Here is a 27,418-nt window from a genome sequence, read left to right on the forward strand (position 1 = left end):
GAAAATTCCAGATTCGAAATTCGGGCTCCCAGGTGCACATATTCGGTTGGAGGATTACGTTATATAAAATTTGATAACTCTAGGTACCATTGTTTTTTTTTTTTTTTTTTTTTTTTACGATGCGAGAAGCATACATACATTCATGTAGATTCTTCATTATTTAATTTCTTTAAATATAATATCGGTCGATAATATTTGGAGGTAACAATCTGAAAACTGATTCGACGTTTTTGATGATTCTACGCAAAATGCCGTTTCGAGATTAAACAGCAATTCTGGGTTAACGCCCCTTTGGACTAAAGAGTTGTAAGCAAAACGTCTTTTATATTAAGCGAAGTTTAACGATGCTGTCTTTGGGGGAAAAAAAAAAAAAAACTCCGCTTTACAATTAATTTCTTTTACAAACGATCATCACAATTTGAAATAAAGATTTGAGGCAGTTTCTAATTAAAATAAAGATGCTCTCACGATCTAAGTAGAAACATCTTTTTTAATCAAATGAAACATCTTAGTCATTTAAAACCACCAATGTCTGGGTGATTTTTATTCATTCAGCATTCCTTTCATGTTTACCCATCTCGAATGTCCTTCCGGACACAAATTTCTTTTACTAAGAATCTTGCTTGAAAAAATGTTTTCTTTCAGTTGACAGATAGCTGCAGCACGCAATGATAAATCGCCAATCCTGGGAAGCCAGCTAACAGTTAGTTCTCGACTGGCCTACTCAGCGTTAAGTGATCGCAATGACTTCCCGCTTTCTTTAGCACCGAATGGGTTCAATTTAGAATTGTTCCGCCGGAATTGGACTGAATTAACTATGGCTTACATCAGAGACAGATTCTTGCGCAGGCAGAAAGTATGTCTTGTTGTGTCAGTGTTTTTGCTAATTCTTGGACTTTTGCAGTTAAGTCTTGGTGTTTTGTTTTCACTCAAATCTCATAAACGCAAGTGCCACAAAGTGAAACACATGTTAGTTGGTGTTTATCTTGTAGTAGCTGGGATCAGTGGCATCGTGAGTTACTGCCCACGGCGAGCACATAATCCAAGCAAAATTTCAAGAGCAACTGGATCTAGAGGATCAGTTGCTGTATTTGTTATTTTTTGCGCTTTAGTATCAGCAGTGGTTATTTTGGATAATAATGCGCTGAATTGTGTTTCATCGCATGATACCCATTCCCATGAAGGTAAGTCATTTTTTGGAAATTGTTTTTTTAATTGTAAAGTTGTAATCAATCAAAAGGAAGGAAAACGCATTTTCTGCATTACAATTTATATCGAAAAAAATTTCCTGTTTTTTTCCTTCGTGCATCCTTAACTCTAATTAATTACATTAAATATGATTGATTAATAAAACAGCAAAAGTGCGATTATTGAGAATTCGACAATTCGAAATTTTCAGTAATCCGAACTCTCCACCGACGAAGTGTATTAAAATTAATGGTAACTTTACTCGTAAATTTGAATTTTCGATCACTGAATTCTTTTTCTGCTTCTTTGAGTTTCCGCTTATAGAAATTTGACTGCGTTTCAGAAGTATTTATTTTAAATTTTAATTAAGAAACTGTGAGTTTATCTGCTACATAGTTATGAAATACAAGGTTCTTCTAATGTATGAATAACAATAAGTTAATTAAATATTGTGTTTGTTTCTGTAATAAAGCGTGGTTTGTAAGCATAAATTATCTTGAATGAAACTTCAACCCGAGTTGAATAAACATTAAATTTTTGTCTGATATTTCGGTGATAAATTATAATTGATAATATACAATAAGCTAAGATCCTACGGAATATGAAGGAATAAAAACGAGAACACATTTTATTGGTCCTTTAAATCTGTTTATTATATGTAATATCAGTTCAAGCATTTGGAAGACTCGGTGGCCCAGTGGCAAAGAGCATTGAACACTGGTAGTTTGACAGCATTCGAATTTCTAAGAATGCCTTCACAATATGAAGTGTAAATTCGAGCCGTTAGTTTCGATTAGAAAATCCTTCACGAAAACGTCGCTTCCCTTCGACAAAAATCTCGTCTGCTTTGCCGTAATCTTCTAAAGCAGACCAAATAGAAGAGTTAAGTTACTACCACGAAATGCTTTCTGCAGGCAATATCAATGTGATTTTTCACTGTGCCATCCATGCTGGCATTTAAGAGTTAATAAAGATCTAATTTGTAATTTAAAGTGAATTGTGAACTATTTCAAATACTTTAACGCTATTTCACGCTTTAACTGGCATATTAATTATATCGAACTATGCAGGGATTATATACCTATAGGCAGGATTGCCTTCGTTGAAGCCTACCTAAACTATGGTTTAAGCCATCACCAGCATGAGAATCGTATGGGTTGCCAAATGGTTCCCTAAACCGTAAAGTTCATGACAGAAAACTTCTGGTTCCTTAGGTAACGTTATTTACATAGGAAGGAGAAATAAGTTTACTTGTAGTCACAGGAAACTTTAGCTGGAGGATTATTTCAGGAGAACTTTTTTAAACAATTTATTACGTGCTCCGCCATTAGGCACTACATGGAAATGGAGGGGTGTCTTTCTATGAGAACCGTCTGGTATTCACGTTATACATGGGGAAAATCACGAGAACGCTCATACAGTCAGCCCTTTCCATGAACTCGAACCCCAGACTACCAGTGTTCAGCATCTTTTACCGCAGGGCCGGTGGTGCACCATTTGAGGACTTGCCTAACGTTACGTACAAGTAGAATAACAACGACCTCCTGCTATTCGCAGTTCGAGGTCGGATAGCTAGTCATTCGATGGCAGCGAATCGATTGGTTTGGTTTATTTAATTACGGCAAAGGCTCGAGGGCTATCTGCCTAAGGGAAAGGATGCCTTCGTGGAGACAGCCTGTTCGCGGAATTCGAACCTTGGACCGAACTACCAGTGTTCAGCGACTTTACCGCTCGGCCACTGGTGGGCACCGCTGCGAATCAAACGGAAAGCAAATTAAACAGTCTTTTTCTAGCCTTATCTCATTGTATGCTTTTGGGTGTGAACTGCAACTGACTGTTCCACCAAGGATTAAATTTTTGGAAATAAATTGAAGCTATTTCTATGTCATACTTTTAAATGAACAATAAATTGAAATCGTTTGGTTTCCGTCAGTAGTTTATAAAAGGCTCACTTTTTAACATGTATTATGATATATGTTAGGCCTTTTTTATAGTAGAACATTAAAATGAAAAATATTTATTGAAAGCTCACACTGCAATTTTTCAAATTATAAGACAAAAATAATGAATATATTATTCAAATTCTTTTCATAATCAAACCAAAAAAATTATTTCTTATTTAGCATAAAAATATATAAGTTCTGGTATCATTTTGCACTAGAAATTCCATGGAAAATGCACATATTTTTTTTTTTTTAATTGTCAATGGATGCTGTCTAATAACTTTGAAGTTAATCTATATACAGGTGTACACCTTGCTGAACAGAATTTTGGACGTAGGGTGGTAGAAAAGCTCATGTTTTAGAAGTGTATGAATATAAGGTCTGTGTCACAAATGCTGCAAGTAAAATTAAAGTTTGGAAAACGATTACTTTCGAAGAAAGCCTAATTATTAGGCTTATGTGTAATTATGCTTATGAGTTATAAGGCAGATAGAACTACTTATAACGTGCCACAGTTATACACATTTTAGATCAATAATTTCAGACTCCTTCAAAAGTTTTCAGTATTTTTATTTACGAAATTGCTAGACAACTGCATTTTTATACAAAGTTTATGTGACTAATCATCTGTTAGTCAAAAATCAAATAATTAGAGAGAAATATAAAAATTACCATTACTCTTCGATATATGCATTAAATTATTTTTTAGTGCACATATTACAGTTTATTATTGACTTATTTTATTCAGAAAAGATTTGAAAAAAAAAAATAAGTCTTAGGAAAGAAATATTTCTCTTTCTTCATTAAAATAATGTACTGTCTCTCTTTATTTTGGTTTCATCTCAATTCCTGCAAGCCATTTAAATCACCTATACCGCGCCTTTTCAATTGGAATCGCTTTGTTTATGATTTTAAGGGAGTTTTTCTTTTCTTGAATGATCACTGTTTACCTTTTAGTTTTGATTTCAATTGACATTCCTTTTTAAGCTCAAATTTAAAAGAATTATCTTCTTAAAGGAGATTAATGTGAAGAATTTAGCAACAATTTCTTCAGAATGTATACATCAGTTATACTATTTTCAAGTATAAAACACGTTCTCAGATTTTTAACAAAATATGTTTGAAGAATTTATTCGAATGGATATTACCTTAAGAAAGAATCAAATGCCAAAATTTAATTCATACTTAAAATTAAAGGCAGCCGCATTCACATAGATACCAATTTGGTTTCAGCAGACCTAATTTATTTATTTATTTATTGTTTATCTGTGCCATACTTTTCTTCCAAAAGGAACTACCGTAAATTTTAATAAAGGACGACCGAATGAGTTTTGGTGATTTAAATAGTGATTACGTTTATCAACTGTTTTCAGTTAATTAATGCTGATGAAAATGCTTCAGTACATATGGCTTGTGTAACGAAGAAAGTAACGACTGCAAAACTATTTTATAGAACACAGTTATACACATTTTAGATCAATAATTTCAGACTCCTTCAAACGTTTTCAGTATTTTTATTTACGAAATTGCTAGACAACTGCATTTTTATGCAAAGTTTATGTGACTTATCACCTGTTAGTCAAAAAGAGAGAAATAAAAAAGTTACCATTACTCATTTAATGTTAGCTTTTTTCTCACAAGCCAAGGTGAGCTGTAAACTAATATTACATACAGTGGCATATGATATGCATCATAAAATTTGAAATTTCTGTATGCAAGTTAGTATTTTCAAATCAGTATGTTGTACTTTAAAACAAGGCTCGACAATCCTCGCTCTTCTTTCACAGTGCTTTTCAGCATAGCCAATGCAAAAAACATACGAATTTCATTTGACGGTTTATTTTCTGAACATGAAAATGGGCACAAAGCATTTTTGGCATATTACTCAGCGCAACGATTAACTAATAACAGTGGCACATTTATAACTTCGTCATCAAAAATTGCTGTAGAAATCGCACAATTCTCGTGGCTTATCGACATTCATATCAACGGATGGAGTGCTAAGAAATGAAAACGTTGGAGAATTTTTTAATGTCAGTTTGGCAAAAAAAAAAAAAAAAAAAAAAAAAGGCGATCTAGCTCTTAATCATCATGCAATTTAACTTTATTTTCAGATAATATATAGAAATTTAAAGGGATTCCTGATTTACTGAGTAAATAGTTTTTGGCGTTATTTCTCTCACTGTAAAAATTATTCATAACTAACATACAAAAATTAAATATGTGAATTACATAGAAACAGAACTTAAATCTCCAGTACCTGCATTTAATAAAAGCTCGTCCCGAGTTCAAATCCCGGTGAATAGGACTTTTCGTTGTTTTCCTTACGTGTAATGTAAATAGAGCTTGGTAGATAGCCCTCGAGTTGGTTACAGCCGAAAACATCGCGGCAAAAACATCGCAGACGAAAACGTCGTGCTACAAAACATCGTGGGCGAAAACATCGCAGTTCTAAAACATCGCGGTACAAAATATCGCCGTCGAAAATAAAGCGGTTCAAAAACTTCGCAGTTTAAAAACATCGTCGTCGAAAATATCGTAGTAAAAAATAAAGTATCTACAAATCATCGCATGACGATAACATCGCAGACATACTTTTTTCAGGTTTTAATAATAAATGGATATTCCCGTAATGATTTGTGAGCGCAAGATGGAAAGAAGGATAATTTTTACTTTCATATTTTTTATTAATCAATAAATTTTTTGCTGAGAAAATAAAAAGGAAACTTAAGCATAGAAAATTAATGCAACTTAAAACACTTAATAGAATTTTAAACCGACATAGTTAACTAACAAAGGCCATCAATAAATCGTTTTTTATAAAGTTTTTACTGGTAATTTTTCATGAAAACTATAATCTATAAGTTGCATTTAATTTTCTATGCTTAAGTTTCCTTCTTACTTTTTCAGCAAAAATTTATTAGCTAATAAAAAAATGTGAAAGTAAAAATTCTCCTTAACATCTTGCGCTCACAAATCATTCTGGGAATATCCATTTACAATTATTAAAACCTGAAAAAAGTATGTCTGCGATGTTATCGTCATGCGATGATTTGTAGATACTTTATTTTTTACTACGATATTTTCGAAGACGATGTTTTTAAACTGCGAAGTTTTTGAACCGCTTTATTTTCGACGGCGATATTTTGTACCGCGATGTTTTAGAACTGCGATGTTTTCGCCCACGATGTTTTGTAGCACGACGTTTTCGCCTTGCGTTGTTTTCTCCGCGACGCTTTCGTCCGCGATGTTTTTGCCGCGATGTTATCGGCGGACACCCTCGAGTTCTTTGTCGTTTAAACTAAAGAAGCCAATCCAATAAAACATTTTCGAACTGTTTCCCATTCATGGAGCATCTACAAAATCAATGAATTACAAGCTGCAGGATTTGAGCCTTTTAAAGTGAATCACAAATATAATTTTGTAGATCCCGATACACATACTTAGAATACCGAAAGGCTAAGTTCGGCAAATTGACGCAATAAAAGCCACCGTGTGACCGTTTAGACGAATTTATGTGGCGCCGAATTCGCAAAGATGACGGACTGTTTTGCCGTTATGTTAAATGCCATTAGAGAGTTTTGGTCGCCGGAAAGATTGGCGAAAGTTTTTATGAATTTGTTTGTCAAATAATTTAAACGCTTAAATTTATATTTATTTACGTTTTTTATATGTTGTATCTGTAATTAATATCACTCTGTAACTAAAAGAAGGATGATCTGTAGTTATCTAACTTAAAGAAGGCCATGTGTTCCTTCCAAATTCCAACGGAATGATTGGTACAAATTTGAAGGGACCTCCGCTAGCTTTTATGGTCGACGAGAGGTAATTTTCACTATCAGCTGGAAAACATAAGAACCAAGACATCACATGTTTCGCACACACTCAAAAAAGGGACAGAAAGTTTGTTTTTTGTTTGAATACTACTTTTTGTAAATCAAAACGTAAGGTGTAATAAAAGAAGCGTGATATTCAAGCCACAAATATTTTATTATATATTTATATATATATTATAAATTTTAATATATATTCAAGCCACAATTTAAATATGAGATTCCCATATCACATACGGGAAAACGACCCTGTCGAAAAGCGCAGAATGATCAGCACAAGACCACGACATTCATCATCAAATGACTCTGTCGTTGGCTTCAGCCTTGAGCACCATATAGGTGACAACCCGACTCTAGTTCCGTCCGCAATTTTGAGTGACAGCACCTTGGGGGGATGGGTACCAATGTCTCCCACCCTTCTTTTCCATGGAAGTAGGAAGTTACCTCCATGTTTCCTACCAGCAACCTCTCAAGAGGACTTTTGGCTAGCCGCATAGTTAGAGTAATTCTATGCTATAAAGACACTATACATTAACAAACATCCATGCGTTCTCCGTGATTCAAACCCGGGCCTTCGGGACGGCAGAGTGTTGTAACCAGTATCCTGGCTGGGCAGCTAAAAAAGCGCATAGAACGGGCGGTGTACGGGTGAACTACTAAATAATTAAACTTCAGTAGCAACCTATCAGTTCAAACCTCTATTTCTAAATGATTTAGTGGAGTTTTATTTTCCCGACAGCAACTTTTCTAAAATTTTTGCTGTAAAGAAATCTTTGAAGTAAACTGAAGCTCCAAAAATATATTAGGGGAAGCAAAAATATATTTTAATTTTCTAATTCCTCCTCTTTTCGTGGAAATAAATTTAGTCGGTTACGGCGTTTGATAATATGGACACAGTATAGGTTTGGAGGAAGGACTGTGTGCATGATTTGCCACTATTGGGTCTCTGGCATATTGTAGGAGCTAAACGGATGGAACACTTTATCTCTGGAGCTTCAGTGTATAAGGGATATTCCGGTAGCCCATGGATTGGCAACACTGTGCCAATCCTCTGATTATCGCCCGCAAAGATAGCCTATATGTATTTTGTTAGACCCAACCCACAGCTGTTATTGGTTTCTTCGCTATAAAAATCGAAATGCAGTATGCATTACACAGCTGATGAAAATTCTAAACCATAGTTTCCCAGACAATGAATCGCTATTGAATTTTGCATCAGTCTACACAAAAGCGATGAGAAAGAATTCAAATGATCAAACTAGCGTATGATGAAGAAGGCAAGAGAAGACTGAATGTTCAGTGGACGCTCGTTAATTTGAACTTAAAGATTCTCAGAAAAAGAGTTCGAATTATCCGAATTTCGAATTACCGATATTAAGAGAAAATATAACTTTAAAAGTGTATCCCTGAAGAAGTAAAATCTCCTGGTATGTATAACCCCAGAAAATATATTATGCTATGCTATCAAAATGAAACATATTAAAAAGCAATAAAGACTTACTTTAATCATAAAATGAAGCAGCAGATATGCAGTACGATGTAAATTAAAAAAAAATATATAAATTATAAAATAAAATTAAAAATATAAATTAAGGAAAAAGTGTAAAATTTATGTTTGGTTTTGTTTGTTATGCTTACATTTTTCAGCCAGCTTCTCGATTTAAAGTAAACATTTCAATTTATTTTCAGAGTAAGGTTTAATCTGAATAATAATAATCTTTCAGAGTTTTTACCGAATCCATTAAGGCTTGATCATTAGGACGCTTAACAGTCTCTCCATTATCTTCTGAATCCGACAAGGTCTCTTCTCGGAGCGGTTTTATAATGTTTTCTACAGACTTTTATGTCTTCATCTGCCCTTACATAATCAGAAAAAGTAAAAAGTAACGTTATCACATTTAAATTTTATGAATTCAGGAAAAGCTGCATCAATATTGTCACATTCTTCGACATGATTGTTCTCTTTGGCGTGCATGAATTTAGCATGACGAAAGCAGTTACTAATTGTGCTTTCTTTAACAGCATCCCACGCAGCTTACAGATCATTTAGAGCTCTCGGCAGACTAATGTTGCAGTTTTCACCACCCTCTAAAGAATAATTGATTTGTTGTAAGAGTCTTTTACGATAATTCGTTTTAAGATTCTGGATTATTCTTTGATCCACTGGTTGCAGCTTCACAGTTTTATCTGGCGGCAAATATTCAACTTGTATGGAACTCAAATATGGAAGGTTATTGTGGCAGGTTGCGTTATCCACAAATAAGAAAATTTTACGCTTTTCCTTCGAAAACTTAGCTATTTCTTTTAACGAGTTACTAAAGATTTCTTGAGTCATCCATGCTTTTGTGTTGCATACATAATCAACAGGCAGTGTTCGAATTCCGTTAAAACACAGCAGATTCTTGCACTTTCTAATCCCTAATAATTTAAGCTTTTCGCCCTTATCCATATTAGAACAAACTAAACCTGTGATCCTCTATTTACTACTTTTACCTCCTACGCAAGCGCCTACCAGCGGCCGACCGGTAAAGACGCTGAACACTGGTAGTTCGGTCCGAGGTTCGAATCCCGCGAACGCTGGCTGCATGGTTGTTTTCGTGGTTTTCCCCATGTCTAACGTGTATACGAGCCAGTTTCCCTTAGAAAGTCCTCCACGAAAGCATCCCTCCTTTTAGGCAGATAGCCCTCGTGTGCTTTGCCATAATTGAATAATCCATCCATCGTCCTACGCAAGCATCCCACCAGCAGCCGAGCGGTTAAATTGCTGAACACTGGTAGTTCGATTCGAGGTTCAAATCCCGCGAACGGACTGGCTGCATGGGCGTTTTCGTGGTTTTCCCCATGTGTAACATGTATACGAGCCAGTTGCCCGTAGTAAGTCCTCCACCAAGGCATCCTTCTTCTTAGGCAGATAACCCTCGAAACTTTGCCATAAATAAACCAAACCTACTGAAGCATCCATCCCCTTTAAAATGTAATGTCCTGTTTGGAGAGAGCCTACCAGCGGCCGAGCGGTAAAATCGCTGAACACTGGTAGTTCGGTCTGAGGTTCGAATCCCGCGAACGGGCTGGCTGCATGGGCGTTTTCGTGGTTTTCCCTATGTATAACGTGTATACGAGCCAGTTTCACTTAGAAAGGCCTCCACGAAGGCATCCCTCCCCTTAGGCAGATAGCCCTAGTGTGCTTTGCCGTATTCTCAATACACCAACACCTGTTTGGAGAGAGTTTATAAAAAAATGCAGTTTCGTCTTCATATAAAAAAGTGCAGTTTCGTCTTCATTAAGAATTCGGCAAGTAAGTAGTGAAAAGCTGTAGCAGTTTTTTACTGAAATTAGTGTGTGCGTCTTCGTTTATATCACACCTTTTACCACATAGAGTTTGATAAGAAATAGTGTGTCCTGACTTTAATCGAGAAAGCTATCCATTGTTGCATTTAAAATCTTCAGTACCCATTTCGACTTACCAATTCATCAATCTTCGTCTGAAATAGGGGGCGATTTATTGGAAAATTTTGCGATCTCCTCTCCTGAAACCATAACAATAGAGCTTCTTCTAGACCTTCTTGGGACGTATTTCTCATGCCTTTCCGTCGTCTAGCAAATTAAATTTTTTCCATGAATTTAAATTGATTCATTGTTTTTCAAATAAGTTGACAAGGTATTTTTTTTTAATTCCATAGTCAGCTGCTAACTTTGTTTTAGATTCACCATTCTCTATTTTCTTTAAAATTTCTTTTTCGCCAAATTAGAGTTTTGTACTTTCCACGTGTAGACATCCTGAATTTTTATCCGTTTACACCACACACTGAGGAAGAAAAACTAGAGCACGTTAAATTGTCTGCACTGCAGGGTTAACTGACTCAGCTCTCTAGAGTCTGTAAGTAAAGATTAGTTTTTCTGAAATTTTAAGAAAATTCACAACAAGTAAACAAGTGATTCTCTCCCTACTCCGACATATTCATAAAATTTCTGAATAAATCCAAGGCTACAGGTTAGGCCAAAGAGCTTTGTCCGTTAAACACGGAGATAAGATTTTACTGCAAACAATAGATAAGATTTTACTGCAAACAATTTTAGCCCTTTATTAACGTTGTATTAATTATTAACGGTAAGTTCTCAATTGGTGATTTACCTCATGTACATTTTCATAAACGTGGCTTAGTGAACTAACTCATGTAGGTAACAGTAGGTGCAAATGTTCCAGCTTCCAGTTACTACAGTGGCACTTAATTCACCGGATTCTCTGGTGTATTTATGGCACCGTCACTAAAAGCCTTGCAAAGATAGATATCCAACAAGCATTATGAAAAGTGACTGGACTTCCCAGCTTAATATATTGTCCTAACAACACATTGCTTACTAAATACCACATCATTATTGAAAGTTATTCGGGGTTCGTGAAAGAGCTACACGTTATTACTTAGGTTTCTCCAATATTTTGGTGTTTAAATATAGATGTTAGATTTAAAAACTTGTGTAATGATTATTAATCCGTAGTTTACAACATATCAATCTAATCAGTACGCTATACGCATACTATTTCAATAACAACTGTCACTACCGTTTTAAGTGCAGTATAATTTTCCATTATATCTGTATGTTAGGTAAATTGTCAGTTGACAATTTGTGTGGCTTCGTCCCGGGAGAAACACATCTGTTGTAATGGTGGGTGGTCAATAGCTGGACAACAGAAGAAGCTTCAGTATTTGACTGTGTGAATTTTTTACTTTATAGAAGGAAGCTTAAAATTCTTTTCACGAATTTCTAATATTTTGCTAGTCAAGTTTGGACTATGCAAAAAACAAGTACAGACGACCTTTCTGGATAATTTTACTGAAGTTTGTTCCCTTCTTTTCAAAATAATAATAAAAAATATATATATAGATATATCTGGTGGTGGTGTGGTGTATTTAATTATGGCAAAGCACACTAGGGCTAGCTGCCTAAGGGGAGGAATGCCTTCGTGGAGGACTTTCTAAGGGAAACTGGCTCGTGTACACGTTACACATGGGGAAAACCACGAAAACACCCATGCAGCCAGCCCGTTCGCGGGATTCGAACCTCGGTCCGAACTACCAGTGTTCAGCGACTTTACCGCTCGGCCGCTGGTGGGCCTTATAGAGATATCTGAACTTATAAGCAAGTACTATAATAAATTTTTCTTAATTGCATGAATTGGTGTAAATAAATGGATCTTTATACAAGGTAATAATTTTTTTCCTTAACGATCTGTCATGGAATTTTTAACTAATTCATTCTGAACATTCTTTTATGATAGTTTCAGCGGATTCCAAGCTGTAGTTTTCTGTATGGAATCAGTGAACGGTTAGGTTAGGTTATTCGAATATGGCAAAGCTTATGAGAGCTATCTGCTTAAGAGAAGGAGGGCCTTTGTTGAGAACTTTCTAAGAGAAACTTCTTCATATTTACATTACACGTGGAAAAACCACGAAAACAGCCATGCTGCCAACCCATTCGTAGTAGGACCCAAGCCGGATCGAACTCCTAGTAATCACCGGTTTTAATCCATCGGGCACTGACGGGGGCATCTTGCAGTGGAATTTAAGGTACAGAAATAAAAATGTGGTAATTTTGTTCGCGTCTTCCGATGTAAAATAGAATAAAATATTGTGACACAATTTTGTCATTAAAAAGCATAGTTTTCTTAATAAGCTCTGTTTCCTTAATAGAATTGTTTCGTAAAAATATAAACAAGAATTTGTTTCATAAACAATCCGATGTTTCATTTTTGTTATTTTGTTTTTTTATCTAAGTGCGGACCGTTTCATGATACCGCAAGGAGTTTTTTAGGTCAATCTGCAAAGCAAATATTCTGTAGAATTCCAGTCATCACGATCAACTGGGACTATATTTCATAGTGATAGCTGAACAATCCCTATAACTGTGTTATATATACACACACATGTCCATAAATTAAGGATAATGCGGAGTCACGCGGAAATCGAACTCTAAAATAAACATATCACCTGTAAAATCACTACACACATCTTCAAGAATCATATGCAAATTTCAGGAAGTAACCAAATGACACCGATGGTACGTCACAATGATGAGAGTGTAAGAGAGTGATGTATAAGGAATACAGGCAAAGAAGTAAAATTGTTCGCACGCGCTTTATAAGCATTTCAGTGCAATAACCGAATAGTTATGACACAAAGGACGCATTTGGATGATTTTTTACGTGGTAGAATTATCGGCAGTCTGGAATGTGGGCGTACCCAACTGGAAGTATCAGACGAACTTGGAACTGCCCGGAGTGTCATCTCCAGGCTTTGGCAACGATTCCAAGATTACGGTAATGTGAGTAGACGTTACAGCACAGGTCGCCCCAGTGTTACAACGCCGAATGAGGACCGGTATTTGGAAGTTACTGCCAAAAGAAACAGGCGGAGCACAGCCTCAGATCTGTCTCGTCAGCTCTCTTCAGCCACTGGCACGACAATTTCAAGGCAGACCGTGCACAGACGCTTAGGGCAGATTGGTCTATATGCTCGTAGACCTGTCAGATGCGTTCCACTTACTGTAACTCACTGTCGCCTGCGGTTAGCCTGGAGTAAAGAGCATGCATTGTGGACACCGCAACAGTGGGTTTGTGTGATGTTTTCCGACGAGTCCAGGTTTAGCTTGCAGTCTAATTCTCGCCGGACTTTCATATGGAGAGCTCCAGGTACCCGTTACCACCAAGAAAACATCATTGAACGACACCGCTACGGTGGTGCAGGAGTGCTCGTTTGGGGTGGAATTATTCTGGCTTCCAAAACTGACCTGCTTGTTCAAATTGGAAACACGACAAGCCAAATCGATCGGGACGTCATTCTGGAACAACATGTGCGTTTGTTTCGGGGCGCCATGGGCGCACATTTTGTGTTTATGGATGACAACGCCCGTCCTCACCGTGCACACATCGTAAGCGAATGCCTTCAATCGGAGGATATCACCCGTATGAACTGGCCAGCATTCTCACCGGACTTGAATCCAGTAGAGCACGTGTGGGACATGCTTGGCCGACGAGTTGCAGCCCGTCAACCTCCTCCTACATGTCTACCGGAACCCGGAACTTCGGAGAGCATTACTTTTTGAGTGGTGTAATATCCCCCAAGATCAGATCGATAATTTGATACACAGCATGCCTAGGCGTTGTACGGACTGTATTGCATCGTCTGGGAGACATACAATGTATTAACCATCATACCAACCATGTAATATTGGTTTTTTGTAAATAGGTTTTTTTTTGTAATTTGCTCCAGGGAGAAAAAATCGCTAATTTTTTTAATAATATCAAACATATAGCATCTCTTTTTGCTCTTTACCTTTTGCTTAATAAATAAGCTTTACAAATAAGTCAAATTTGTTTTGCTTCGAACTCTTCCTTTGCCTGATTTTGCATTATCCTTAATTTATGAACATGTGTGTAAAATATAATGCAAATGAGGCATATTTCGTTCGTGCTTTCGTTCGAAAGCATTCCGGTAAAATAAAATTATGAATTTAAAACCCAATCCCTGTGTCTCCCACCCCTGAGGAAAACTGCGACAAAAAGCTAAAGAATTCTTCCTGATTTTATTAAAAACCTTAATTAATTAAACTACGGATATTAGCACCAAAACAATGCAATTAAATTTTTATCAATTGCTTAATTAAGTACAAGATAATGCGCGTATGATTGTTAAAGTATACCGTCATATTCACGTGCTATCAGGATTTTTTCAAATGTGGTGGTCATACAATAACATGGACTGGTTGTGCAATGTACATTAGTTTACAGATCGAGTTTTAGCTAAAAGACATCACTCGCTAGTGAGAGTGCAAACAGTCCAGTGTCTGAATCTTAAAAAAAAAAAAAAAAAAAAATCTTAAATTTTGTTCCTACTAATTTAAAATTTTTCAAAAATAATTATAATTTACATGTTTTAAATAATATACACCAGACTGGATTTGGTTTGGTTTATTTAATTACTGCAAAGCACACGAGGGCTAACTGCCTAAGGGTATCTTCAAGATATCTTCTGCATCTATAACATTTGATTATTTTTAAGTGTTAAATTACAAGCTGCTTTTTTAAAACATCAGTATCTAATGAGAACTAGAAGAGGAGAATCGAAAGACATTTTATTTAATTTTCCATATCTTTATATTAATTAACTTCAAAAACATGTTACAGCTTTTATTACTTCCACGGAAAAAAGAGTTTGGCTCGAAAATTCTTTCATCAAATGATTCTCATCAGTCATTTGTTAATCTTTCTGTTCTATTTCTATTCAAATTTTGTTGATAAAATTATCTTTAAATCTAGATTTTCATAATTTCAAAAATATTTCCTTGTATCTGCTACAAAGAAGGAGATAGTCTCTTTATTAATAAAGTATTTTATATCATAGTACACATTCTACTATTACTTTTCCATTTCTTTACATTTATTATAGGACATGTTATCAAATTAATCCTTTCTCCCAATATGTAAAACTTGGGACTTTCGTGTTAGAAGTCTTCATTTTGAAAGCTTTTCATAGCAACAATTTGATGCTTTTGTCATTTCCTCGGTGGACAGCCTTAAGTCGGTCATATGCCCCGGTTTTAACTTCTGGAGAACGGGCTGGCTGCATAAGCGTTTTCGTGGTTTTCCCGATGGCCAACATGAATACGAGATAGTTTTTCTTTGAAAATCCTCCATGAGGATATCCTTTCTCTTAGGCAGATAGTTCTCGTGTCTGTACCGTAATTAACCCCTTGGGTACGGATTTATTTGAGAAAATATTTGCATGTGGAACGGATATAATTTTTTGTTGCTTGGAGTAGAATGTTAAAAGCAGTACATTTTACGTAAGAATTTATTTATTTCTAAAATATTGTTGACATATGTAGTATTAAGATGTCTTCAAGTAATTAGAATTACAAAACAAAAATAAATTAATAAAAACAAAATAAAACTAAATGAAATAAATTCAAGCTATAACAAAAAACCAATTACTAATAATTATGCAGAGTGTGATATTTTTCAAAGCAAGTAAGTAAATGCAGTGTTACTTTGCATTGTTTGCACTGCTACATAGTCTCTTTCCTAATATTATGCTTATAACAAACACGGCACCTTTTTACAGGGTGTTGCTTGGACTTAGTTGATGGAATGTTCTCAGGAAAGTGTGCCCAATTTTTCGCTGCCAAACGAAATGGTTTGTATCGCTACTTGACGGGCGTCCACGACGTTTATAATTTGGCAATGACAATTGCTCCAGCAATTCTTCGGCAATATCGGCTTGGTTTGGTTGTGCAGTTGATTTTAGAATATAAAACATGAGCATTATAAAAGGCCATATCTATTAGATAAGAAAACATTTTCTTATAACCCTTTACACATTTTCTCATAACTGGGAAGCACGCTAGCAATTGGTCTTGTTTATCAACGCCTCCCATACCTTTATTATACTCAAGCACAGATGCCGGTTTTATAATATTTTCGCTGTCGCCGCCTTCATTTTTTCTCCTTTTGCCTATGTTTATCAAATCAGCATTAGGAAGAACAAGCGAATTACGTCTCTCGGACGTCAAATGTACCCAAGAGTTTAATTTTTGGTTTGACGTCTTAGACACGTCATCTGCTCTTAGGGGGAAAAAAGTGAATGACGTGTCTCAGACGTCAAATGTACCCAAGGGGTTAAATAAGTCAAACTAGTCCAAATCTTTTTCTCAGCAGTCGTTCGTACCTCCTAATAGCTCAAGAGGTGAGAGGAACTGGCACTGATAGTTTGTCCGGCTCCCTATTATCAAAATGGCCGCACGATGTTCTGTTGACGCTCAAAGTGAATGCGAACGAGTTTTTCTCATTAAAATCTTTTCATGAAGGTATACCTTTTAAGATACATGACCCTCTATGATGATGCTATAATAAATGACTCAATATTTGAATTTCGGCGAAGTTTTATATGGGAGCTAACTTTCATTTAGGTGTCGCGAACAGATCGATCCTGAGGATGTCAAATAATGTCGCGGATGTCAGGTTTTATTTTTAAAGAATAACTTATTTAATTTAATGTTTCATGCTTCATCTGTTTGTGCCGAGTCATCGATTAGTTAAACAGTTTTAAATTTTCTGATTTTGATAGATGACTCTTAATTTCTTTTCCAAAAAAGTGTCAATCGCAACAAAAAAACAGGTTGGCCACTCCTGCTGTAACATATTTTGCTGATTACAATTTTTCTAAACTGAGAATTTTATAGCATTGGTTTATTTATTTTTCTTTATGTTTGCAGTCTTTTTGAAACATGCCCTCTCTTAACCTTTCTTTAGTAAAATCAGATGTTTTAAAACTTTTTCATTTGTATTACTTGCCTTAGAATCAGCGTATCGAAATTTTAAGTTATGTTCTTTTATGCCAGTTTTGGCATTGCTCCTAGTCATTCAGATGAGACATATACCTCCCTGCTGTCCTAAGAACATAAAAAGGAGCAACGGGATTCAGCAACATTTATAGCTAGGAAATCTCCAGGGCATTTTATTTGTGTTTAATACTGGTTTTGCATATGACCTGGAGGAATGTAAATATTATATTAATGCAAATCAAGCTGTCAAAAATTTATGATCCATCTTAGAGCTTTATTAGCTAGCAAATACAAGAAAAGATGTTCTATGTAGAAAAGATGATTATTTTATTTTAAAAATGTAGACAGGATATCCATATTCATCAGTAAACTCACAAAATTGTATTAAGGCAATCCAAAATCGATCGAGGATTGAGTCCCATAAAAATTTTGGGCTATTTGTAACGACTCTTACCTGTTAAATAAGCGAAAGCTAGTTTTCATAGAGAGTTCATATAGAAAATCATCCCTTCCCAGCGCAGATAACCTAGCTTGGGAGCGCTGTCACAATCATTTATAGCTTCCAAAGAGTAGACAGATTTTTTATCTATTCAGTTCAGATTTTATTTAAACTTATTTTGTTATGTATTATTCCATTTGCATGACTTTGATAAACTTATATTTTATACTTGTGAAATCCGAGACTGGTATAAAATTACCAAAAGAATATGAAAAAATTAAAAGCAAAAGGAGCAAATTTAAATTTAACCCTGGCTGTGCTAAGATGTGCAATCTTCTTAGAGGAAGTAAGACCAAAAGATCAGATCTAAATACTTTCACGAGGTGTCGGATATCAAGAGCTGCCAAACATTTCTAACTTTGATATTTTAAGACAACTTACAGAAGAGAAACAGCTAATAAACGTTTAGTTTCATAAAATGAAAAATCAGTCTGGTAAATTAAAACACAAATAGAAAAAGAGTTACTGATATGCGTGAGATAAATACGTTGTAGCCAGTCTGAATGAAAACGAGACCTTCAGTTAGCTTGTTTTTGTTGCGTTGTTGAAAGAGCTTGTTTTTCACAAAGAATTATTCTTTGCAAACAAAAAGAAAGTTTTTCAGGACACATAATCTAATTGTTACAAGCGAACAGTACGAAATGTAATATGTGATATATGAGCTTTGTGTAAACTTTTAAGATCTCCATCTCATTATTCTATTCATTGAACTTGTTATTTTAATTTTAGTAGGGCAAAAATTAAAATTTATGGTAGTCTTACTGCACATAAATAATAAAATCTGTATAACAAATATTTTAAAATCCAATGCTTGTATTTTTTGTTATTAGTAGGTATGTGTTTTCTTTGTGCATCACTGCATTTATACATAAAAAGGGAACTTTGTTTCCAATTAAACTTTAATGTTAGCTTGTTTTAAAACCTGCAGGCTACTCAAAGAATCAAGAAATTTTCATTCTCAATTTGCCTTCCTTTTTATGACGATCCTGTTACAAACTGCATTTACGTAAATACATAAGATTCATTTATAAATTCACATATGCTAAACAGAAACCCAAATATAATTTCAGAGTTTAAGTGCAGAATAGGAAAATTGATATTTGGAACGAATTTGAAATACTTGAACAGATATACAGGACCTGTACTTGGATGCTGGTTACTCGAATGCTTGAACAGATAAATAGTTAAAAAAAGTTCTTTTCTTTTCTTCAGAACAAATACGTAAGTCGATTTTAGAAACATTTGTTATTTTGATGAGAGAAAAGAATACAAAGCGGTTTTCTGATCTTCTGAGTTAAAAAAAAAAATGTGATACTTAAGTTTATTTTTAAACGTGATGTATGAATTCAACGTCCAAATCAATCTTTTTTCTAATCGTACGATGATTCATAAATTATTTATGTTCCTACATAAAGTTTAATTGACGATACCATCAAATGGAATCAAATGACAAATATGATTCTTAGTTTTCAGTGAAGAATCAGTCAGTGATGCTCTACTAACAACTTCTGAGCTCTTCTACTGAAATCGGAAATCATTACTTTGTGAAGTAGTTTTCGACTTAATGTAGAACTTAGTAGACTTTCGACTTTTTTCATCTACCACTTGTCCTTTAGGGCTATCAGATGTTAAGTCTTACTAAATGGTACCGGTGGAGTTTGCAGTGTAGAAGCGGCCAGTGTGAGCTTTCCGGATTTCAGAGATATGGTTCGTAAATTTATTCGAGTGCGTATATTATATTCTAGCTAAATTGGTAACCTTTAGCAGCTAGAATCCTTAAGAACAGTTAGTGTCTAATCGCTTGGTTCTAATGCTTCAATAACAAGTCCATAGAAGGGGTAAATTACCCCCTTATTCAACTCAAGAATATTCACAGGTGGCCCTTCTCGTTCTTACAGAAAGCGTGCACTTGGGCTTTAACTTAAGATATAAATAAGAAACAAGTGTAATGCTAGCTAAACTAAACACCATCCAGAGCTTCACAGAAATAACTAGCAGAGTTGGCCCTTATTCAAGTTCACAGGCGAATACTAATATGCACATAAATACGGCCGAACGTAGTAAGATTAGGCAACGACGTGGGCAGAAGACGTTCTACTAAGAACTTCTAAGCTCTTCTACTGAAGTGACAAACACTTCAACTTAAATACTGGTTCTATCTGATTTACATAAAACGCGATCCTGAAAACTCATTCTGGTAGGGAATTGTAAGTAGAAAATAAAAAATTAAAGGAAGGCTGATTCAAAAATAAAAATAACTATTGGGTAATTAAAGTAAACCCCTACAACACAATTGAGAAAGGAAAACGAAACTTACTGACGGAGCCGTTAAAGGGGATAGTTATATCAAAATGAATAACTGCGAAAACGTGACTGTTAAACTTTATAATATTTGTATTATATAACTTAACTTCGGCACTTGGGGTAAGAAGAAAACCATATAAGCAAAATATTTGCAGCAGATTTATTATCTCGAAACTTCTTATTTCGTAAACAAATGCAAACTAGAGACCAGTGGTACCAAACGCATAAATTTGAAAAGTTGATCAATGAAAAGAAGTAGTTTTTTCAGAAGTGACAACCTTCATATTATTTACTTGCTCTAATGAAAAAAACATTCTCAGATGCTTGCGATCCAGACGCTCTGCTTACTACAGCAAAATATGGTTGTTGTTCAGTTATAATTTGGACTGAAAGTCAGCTATACTTTATACTGTGGTTTACGAGTGATCTAATTATTATTTTATCAGAAAGAATGAATACCGGGAACAGCATAACAATTTTAAGCCAATATATCTACTTTAATAGCCCAGGCTCCGTTTCCATCAGGTAAGTACATCTTTCAAGTTGATAATGTCTCCATTCATTGAAGTCGTAATTTCAAGAATGTGAAAATGAAATTGCTCACCTTTTCTGACTTGCATAATCACAAGACTTGAAATATCATCGGACCACTGTGGTTTGTGCTTTTCTCTCCCAATATGCCTCACAGAACTGGAGCAGTTTTCTATAGGAGAATGGTATAAGATATATATTACTGTCATTCAGAACGTACATTTCATGTTTCCATTCTAAAAGGATTTCAAGCAGGTTTGGTTAACAAAGGTGCTTCTACATCGTATTAGGTACACAGTTCTTCTTTTTAGATGTTTCCGTTAGTTTGGATGATTCTTGTATCCAACAAATGCACTGGAATTGACATGTTATGTTCAATATCTGTAAACACGGCTTGTGTGACTTCTTTTAGATATATTTTTAAAATGTGAAATAAATACACGTTTGTATTTAAAAACAGTCCTCTGAAAAAGGTGTGGTATATCAGCGGCTGATCGGTGAGATTGCTAAAGGTTAAATTTGAACAAAGGTCGAGCCATCAAACCTTGGTTCTAATCTTTGTGAATAAGCTAGCGGCACTGGAAATCTTTATAGTTGTTTGGGAGTTTTACCTATATGTAACGTGGATAAGAGCCAGTTCCTCTTAAAAAGTGCTTAACCAAAGGCATTTTCGCTTAAGTAGGTAGCTCTCGCCTGCTTTGCCATAATACAAATAATCTAATCCTCAAAGGAAAAAAAAACTCTGCTTAAAGCAGAGGGTACTCAGATTAGTGATTCTCTACATATATGCCATGACGGTACGCTTAACTGAATAACCGTGATCTTTCGACATATTGATTTAGACTTTCAATTTTTATTACTTTATTAATACTCGCAGTAAAGTTGAGATTTTTTTCTGTGTGTTGTTTATGTATGTTAAGAGGTGACTTTGTAAGCGGCAAACTAATATGCAAACCATCTGAAAAGTGGAACATTTTAATTCTCTATTTAGATTTCATCATTTTCATTGTGCTAAAATGCCGTTCAGCTAATGTCGGACATTAACTTACAAATGATATATCAACGCACACAACATTTTCAGGATGCAGTATTCAAATTTTCTATTATGAGTTTTCTTTTTTAATTTCATTGAACAGTTGCTGGTTCACACTAATATGAAGCTGGAAATGGGAGGAAAACTTTTGCCGTCTTATATTCCACCGATTATAAGATACTGGGATTGCTCATGTATCCCGAACTGACAGTACTGAAGTATCTAAAAATAAGGTTTCCTTAAACAGAATATTTGAGTCTTATGTTCAAAATGAAAATGGAAACTAATTCTTAAGCACTACTGCGGATTCTAACTATCTGGGATTACCTTACATATCCGCGAACGGGGAGAATAAATTAAACATTATTGTAAATGTTGACAGTTTAGTGCAACTTGTCACAGAATAACATGCATTAATGTCTTCATGGTAAAAATACAAAAGGTTTCCGCGTCGAGCCTTATATATTTTTACTATGTAGAACGATATATATATGGTTCTATACTAATATATATATACAGAGAGAGCCAATTTAGGCGGACCAAAAGATAACTCTCCTGAACTGGTGAATATAAAATCAGAGCTGGAGTCGTTTAGAACAATGAATCTATGCTCTGTTCAGAGAAGAATTGAGGTTCACTTTAACAACATATTCCAAAAGCTTTTAGCCCACCAGCGGCCGAGGGATAAAGACGCTGAACACTGGTAGTTCGGTCCGAGGTTCGAATTACGCGAACGGGCTGGCTGCATGGGCGTTTTCCGTGGTTTTCCCCATGTGTAACGTGTATACGAGCCAGTTTCCCTTTGAAAGTCCTCCACGAAGGCATCCCTCCTTTTAGGCAGATAGCCCTCGTGTGCTTTGCCATAATAAATAATCTAAATCTTTTTAGATCAGAAAGGAAGCGCATACACGTATATATAATCCCTGAAGAAATACATAACAGCTTTTGGTAGGTAAAGACTACCTCTTCTCAATTTTGGATAATTTATTATGACTTCATTAGCACAGCCATGCCTTTGATGTTACCAATGAAGAACTTGAAATTAATGTACCGAAAAGTTATATGGTGTTTATATTTGGTTTTAAATACAAAGAAGTAGTGATATTTCAGAAAAGCAATCAATCTGATTTTTTTTCATAGAATGAGCAAAAATCAAACCTAATTGCCACTATCCAATCCAATTTGATCAATCTCTTTTTACGAGTCAAATAATGGCATGAGGCCATACAAAGACGTGATACTGCGAAGTCCATTTCCCATCGAAAGTTTGAAATTTAAAATTTAATTTCAGTGTTCATCGAGTGAAAACTACTACAACCTTACGTAAGGAGGTTTAGATACGAATGTAGGTCTGACTTTTTTTTTGTATGAACGATCACATGCATTCACATTCAGCGAACAAGACTGGTGAATGGCTTGAAACCGGAAGGCATTAAAGCTAATAATGTAACCAGACAAAACACCTGATTTCGATTCAACAGTAAACTGACAGAACTTATGAAGACTTAACGGCCATTTCTCTAGAAAACATGCAACATTTTAGAGCTCCTGCATAACAAAATTCTCCTTCAAAGGTCTCAGTTCCTTTAACATCATATTAGTGAAAAAGTATAACTTCCTCCAAATTTAATTAAGCACTTTAAAGAAAATTACGAAGTCACCTTATGATCTGTGCATTTAGGGATTCCTTTTTATTGTCAAATGCCTACATTTCAACCCAGGTATCTATCTTTAAGTTTTAAGTAATTAAACTTTCATTGCAACATCTTTTACTTTTACTTATTTCATAGTATGGTTTTTGTATCGTATCCGATTTTTTATTTTGTATTTATGTGATACAATACTATGTATTACCTAAAATAAATTCATTCATTTTCATTCAACAGGTTTTACGAAATCAGTGTTTTATGCGTGTAAAGATAATCTTGTCTTTCGCAAGTTGAGCACTAATGTTAAAATGTTAGAAACATTGTTTAGTGTATACAGCTTTTTAGATTTGCCTCAGGTGATACGATTTTAGGTCTGAGAGTTACCGTAAAAAATAAAGATGCTTTTAATGGAAAAAGTAGTAGTCACATTGTGGATGACTCGGAAACAATATCTCCAAATTAAAATAAACGGGGGTCTTTGAATTTGCACCATGGAAAAGTAGTCCAAGGTTCATATGAACGAAAGGAATTTTTAATTTTAATCAGCTTACTTGTTGTTGTGTTCTACGCTAAAATTGAGGTTAAATTTATCATCTAATAAATGTAGACATAAAGTTGCATATTAAAAGAAGTCAATTTTGATTACATAAGAAGAACTTAAATTATGTTTAAAGCCATTTAGATTTCCTCTGAGCTCGAGGTCAAGTTTTCTTGGTAATTTATTGTCTTCCTTTATAATTTTATTCATTTTAACTTACAAAAATTTATTACTCAATAAATACAGAAATTTATTTCTATGTTTATTTTATATTTATTTTAATTCGCTAGTTTGGTTACCATCCATAGTTACCACCAATCATGGCCAATTTTGTTTAGAAACTAGGTTCTAGATCTAGATGCTTTGTCACATTTAAGTAAATTTTTAATAGAAGGAGGCAATATGAATAAAAACAACCTTTGGGCACTTTTTCTAGGAAAAGTGCTTGCGAAGAATGCAACTATGAAAGTATACTTGTAGAAATACACAATACTGTTGGGCTGTCAGGTTTTGCATACATCGTTTTTTGACCTTAAAAAATAGCTGTATTGTAATAATGTTAAGAGTACGTAGTTTCTTCAACGTGAAGTGCTATTTTTTTAAATACTAAAGTATCACTGAATGGATTTTTTTAAAATGATCCTTGTGATCAGAGTCTAATTAAAACATGACACACCCGTAAAGGTTCATATTCCCTTTTTATGAGCGCGTACCCAATTTGCAAATAAAAATATTTTAAGAGGGATATTTATAGTGCACAGATGTGGCCGATTAGGCAAGTGGCCAGTAAACTAACGCTAACGAAATATTTGCAGATTTTGCGTTTTTATTTTTCCCTATTTTCGTGCACTCTAAGGAGGAAGGCTCAATGAATTGTAATCTGGCGTTTCATGGAAAACTAATAATTCAAACTTTTTGTGTATAAAATAATTAATTCACCTGTGACATCCTGTAACTTTTTATAGTAAATATCTGTTTCATCAAATTACTGTCAAGAAAAAAATGTTAAAAGGCATTTCATGAAACAGCTTATCACTTTGTCCATAGTTATATGGTCCTGTTAGGAACTCACTGCTGGTGTTTTTTTTTTTTTTTTTTTTTTTTTTTTTTTTTTTTTTTTAAAATATTAAAACTTTTTAGATATATTAATAAAATCTGAGTTAAAAAAGTAATTTATATTATACAGCTAAAAGCCAACACCATTTTTATGATGATGTAATAAATTCTTATTATATTTTCGTGAACGTGAAAACGAGTAAGAAGATGCAGAACTCTTGCTTTAAAGACGAAGCACTATGTGCAAATATTTATCCAAGAAATATAGTCTTCTTTATTAATATACTGCATCATTGCAATATTACCTCATACCGCACCTTCAATCAATTGACCACACAGATCAGTTTTCTAGAAGAGGGTTTCCTAGCTACGGTATATAAATCATACAGTGAAAACGATGATGTCTCATAAAGGTTCCATTGAGATGGTGTTTAATTTTTCAAATTTTATATACCATAGGCTCTCGCGTATAAACCTCCCTTTTTTTCACAAAAAGCAGATGGAATTGAGGGGTGTCGTTTATACACGCGAATGATTAGAAATAGGTTCATAGAAACGTATGGCCACACAGAGCTTATATAAGCTCGTATTTAACGATTAAGTGTAAAATCCATTGATTGTGGGTGAGCATCACATAGGATTGTACAAGATTAGTTGTAGCTAGTTGCAGATCGTTTGAAGGAAATTGTCTGGCAAACGATTTAGCAACGATGCACATTTTAAACTGCAAGAAGTGCTAATTATATAGGAAGATGTTCCTTTTGACCGATAATGAAAATTCGTTTCAGTGTGAGGTGTGTACTGGTGGTATTGTAGACAGTAGATAAGCTGTCCTTGGTTTATCATCGAGAACCTTTTTTAAATTAAAGGTAAAAATGCCGCTTATACACGCAAGAATCCAGTATTTAAAAAATATATATATATATGTGTCATTATAAGTAGCTTGTATACGTAATTAATAACATAGTACTAAAGTAAATTAATAAAATTATATAAGAAAAATTTCAAACTGTTTTTCTCGACCATACAAAATTATCAAGAGATTTGCATTTTGAGAAGCATTGATTTAAGCCATAGTAAAACAATTCGACGAAACTGCCTTTATTCTAAGCAGTAATTTATTCACGTATGATTCTGAGCCGCTATCTCTTAGCCGCATTACATTTGTTTATGGCATTTTGGGCGATTATCCATCGCAAACCCATATGCTGATGGTATGGTTTATCGCAAACCCATATACTGATGGTACGATTTATCGCAATCCACATGCATTTAGTTATTCTGAAAACAGGAAAGAAGAGATAGAAAAGAACGATGTAATAATAAAATAAAAATCGGGCAATTAAAAATTAGCTGATAATTATAAACGAATTCATAATTATTTAGAAGTACATATAATGATGTAACAAAAACATTAACTTCAAACTTTTTGCTACCCTCAATTTGGCAGTACAATCCTTGGCAATTACCCTCCCGGGCAGTACAATCCTTGGTCAGAAGCATAATTCGATACAAACAAAAAGCAATTGAACAAACAAATAACATAACTAAAGAAATAAACATTTACACTACATACAAACTTTACACAGAAACTAGGTAAGAAAACTCATGCACAAGAATTATGGGTACCCATAAGAATAAGAAGCACTGAGTACTATGGCTTATGGGGCTAACCTGTCATAATGGACGACCATGGGTTTGGAATTGGGGGATTTATGGATTCGTATCCTTTACAAGCAGAAGTATTCGGGTTTAGAATCAAGTTCTTGTATACAAAATCTGCACTATGAGACGCACACTTGGTTTGCAAAGTGGGTGAATTTTCTTGCAATACTGGAGCGCACTGCCTAAGCTGTATATCAGCTTCTTCATTCTGTGCATCACATGCACTTTCAGATGGTTCAATTCTTGCTAACTGCGACTTCGTAATTTCACTATCAGTTTTGCTGAACTTAACAGTCGCATTTTCACTTTCTTCCACTTCCAGCACTTGAGAATCAGGAACTTTATTTACATGAATTATTTCTTCACCTCTACAAACAGTATTATCACCGTCTTCCAGTTCAACTTCGGACACTTGAGGATGAGAAGCGTGTTTCTCGTCATTTTCTTCATCTTTTCGTTCTCTTTCTTTAATCTCGTAAGATGTTTCATCCTTTATTTCTTTAGCTTTTTCGGATACTTCACCAGCTACTTCCTTCATTTCTTCATCCTCTGATTCTTCAGATGCCACACCTATCATTCCCGTATTTTTTTTTATGGCTCCAGTTTCTTCTGTAAGCTCCACTTTCAACTGTTGGAGTTGCTCTCGCACCTTTTCTTGGCCGACATTTAATATAACTCATGAGTTTAATATCATTTTTTATATAACGCTGATTTTTGTTGTTTGACTTCTGAATTAGTATTTGTTCAGCGTGTTATTGTCTTAATTGAAGTTATATATTATCAGCTGAATATTATTTTTTTATTTCCATTGCTGGAAAGGCTTTTGAAAACTTGTCCCTAG

At 34.7% G+C, this 27,418-nt stretch overlaps 1 protein-coding gene across 1 annotated transcript in view; it reads left to right on the forward strand.

The window, feature by feature from the left end:
• Window positions 1–717: 717 nt before the first annotated feature.
• LOC118183392 (uncharacterized) overlaps window positions 718–27,418 on the forward strand; it is a 74,745-nt gene continuing 48,044 nt past the window's right edge. Inside the window, exon 1 of the mRNA XM_035352906.2 lies at window positions 718–1,184. Coding sequence (XP_035208797.1) covers window positions 818–1,184 — 367 coding nt within the window. The 5' untranslated portion in view covers window positions 718–817. The remainder of the gene's footprint in view (window positions 1,185–27,418) is intronic.

This window comes from Stegodyphus dumicola, chromosome X1 (genome assembly GCF_044657685.1).
Source record: "Stegodyphus dumicola isolate Sdum_Otavi_A_Nest chromosome X1, ASM4465768v1".
Taxonomy (NCBI): domain Eukaryota; kingdom Metazoa; phylum Arthropoda; class Arachnida; order Araneae; family Eresidae; genus Stegodyphus; species Stegodyphus dumicola.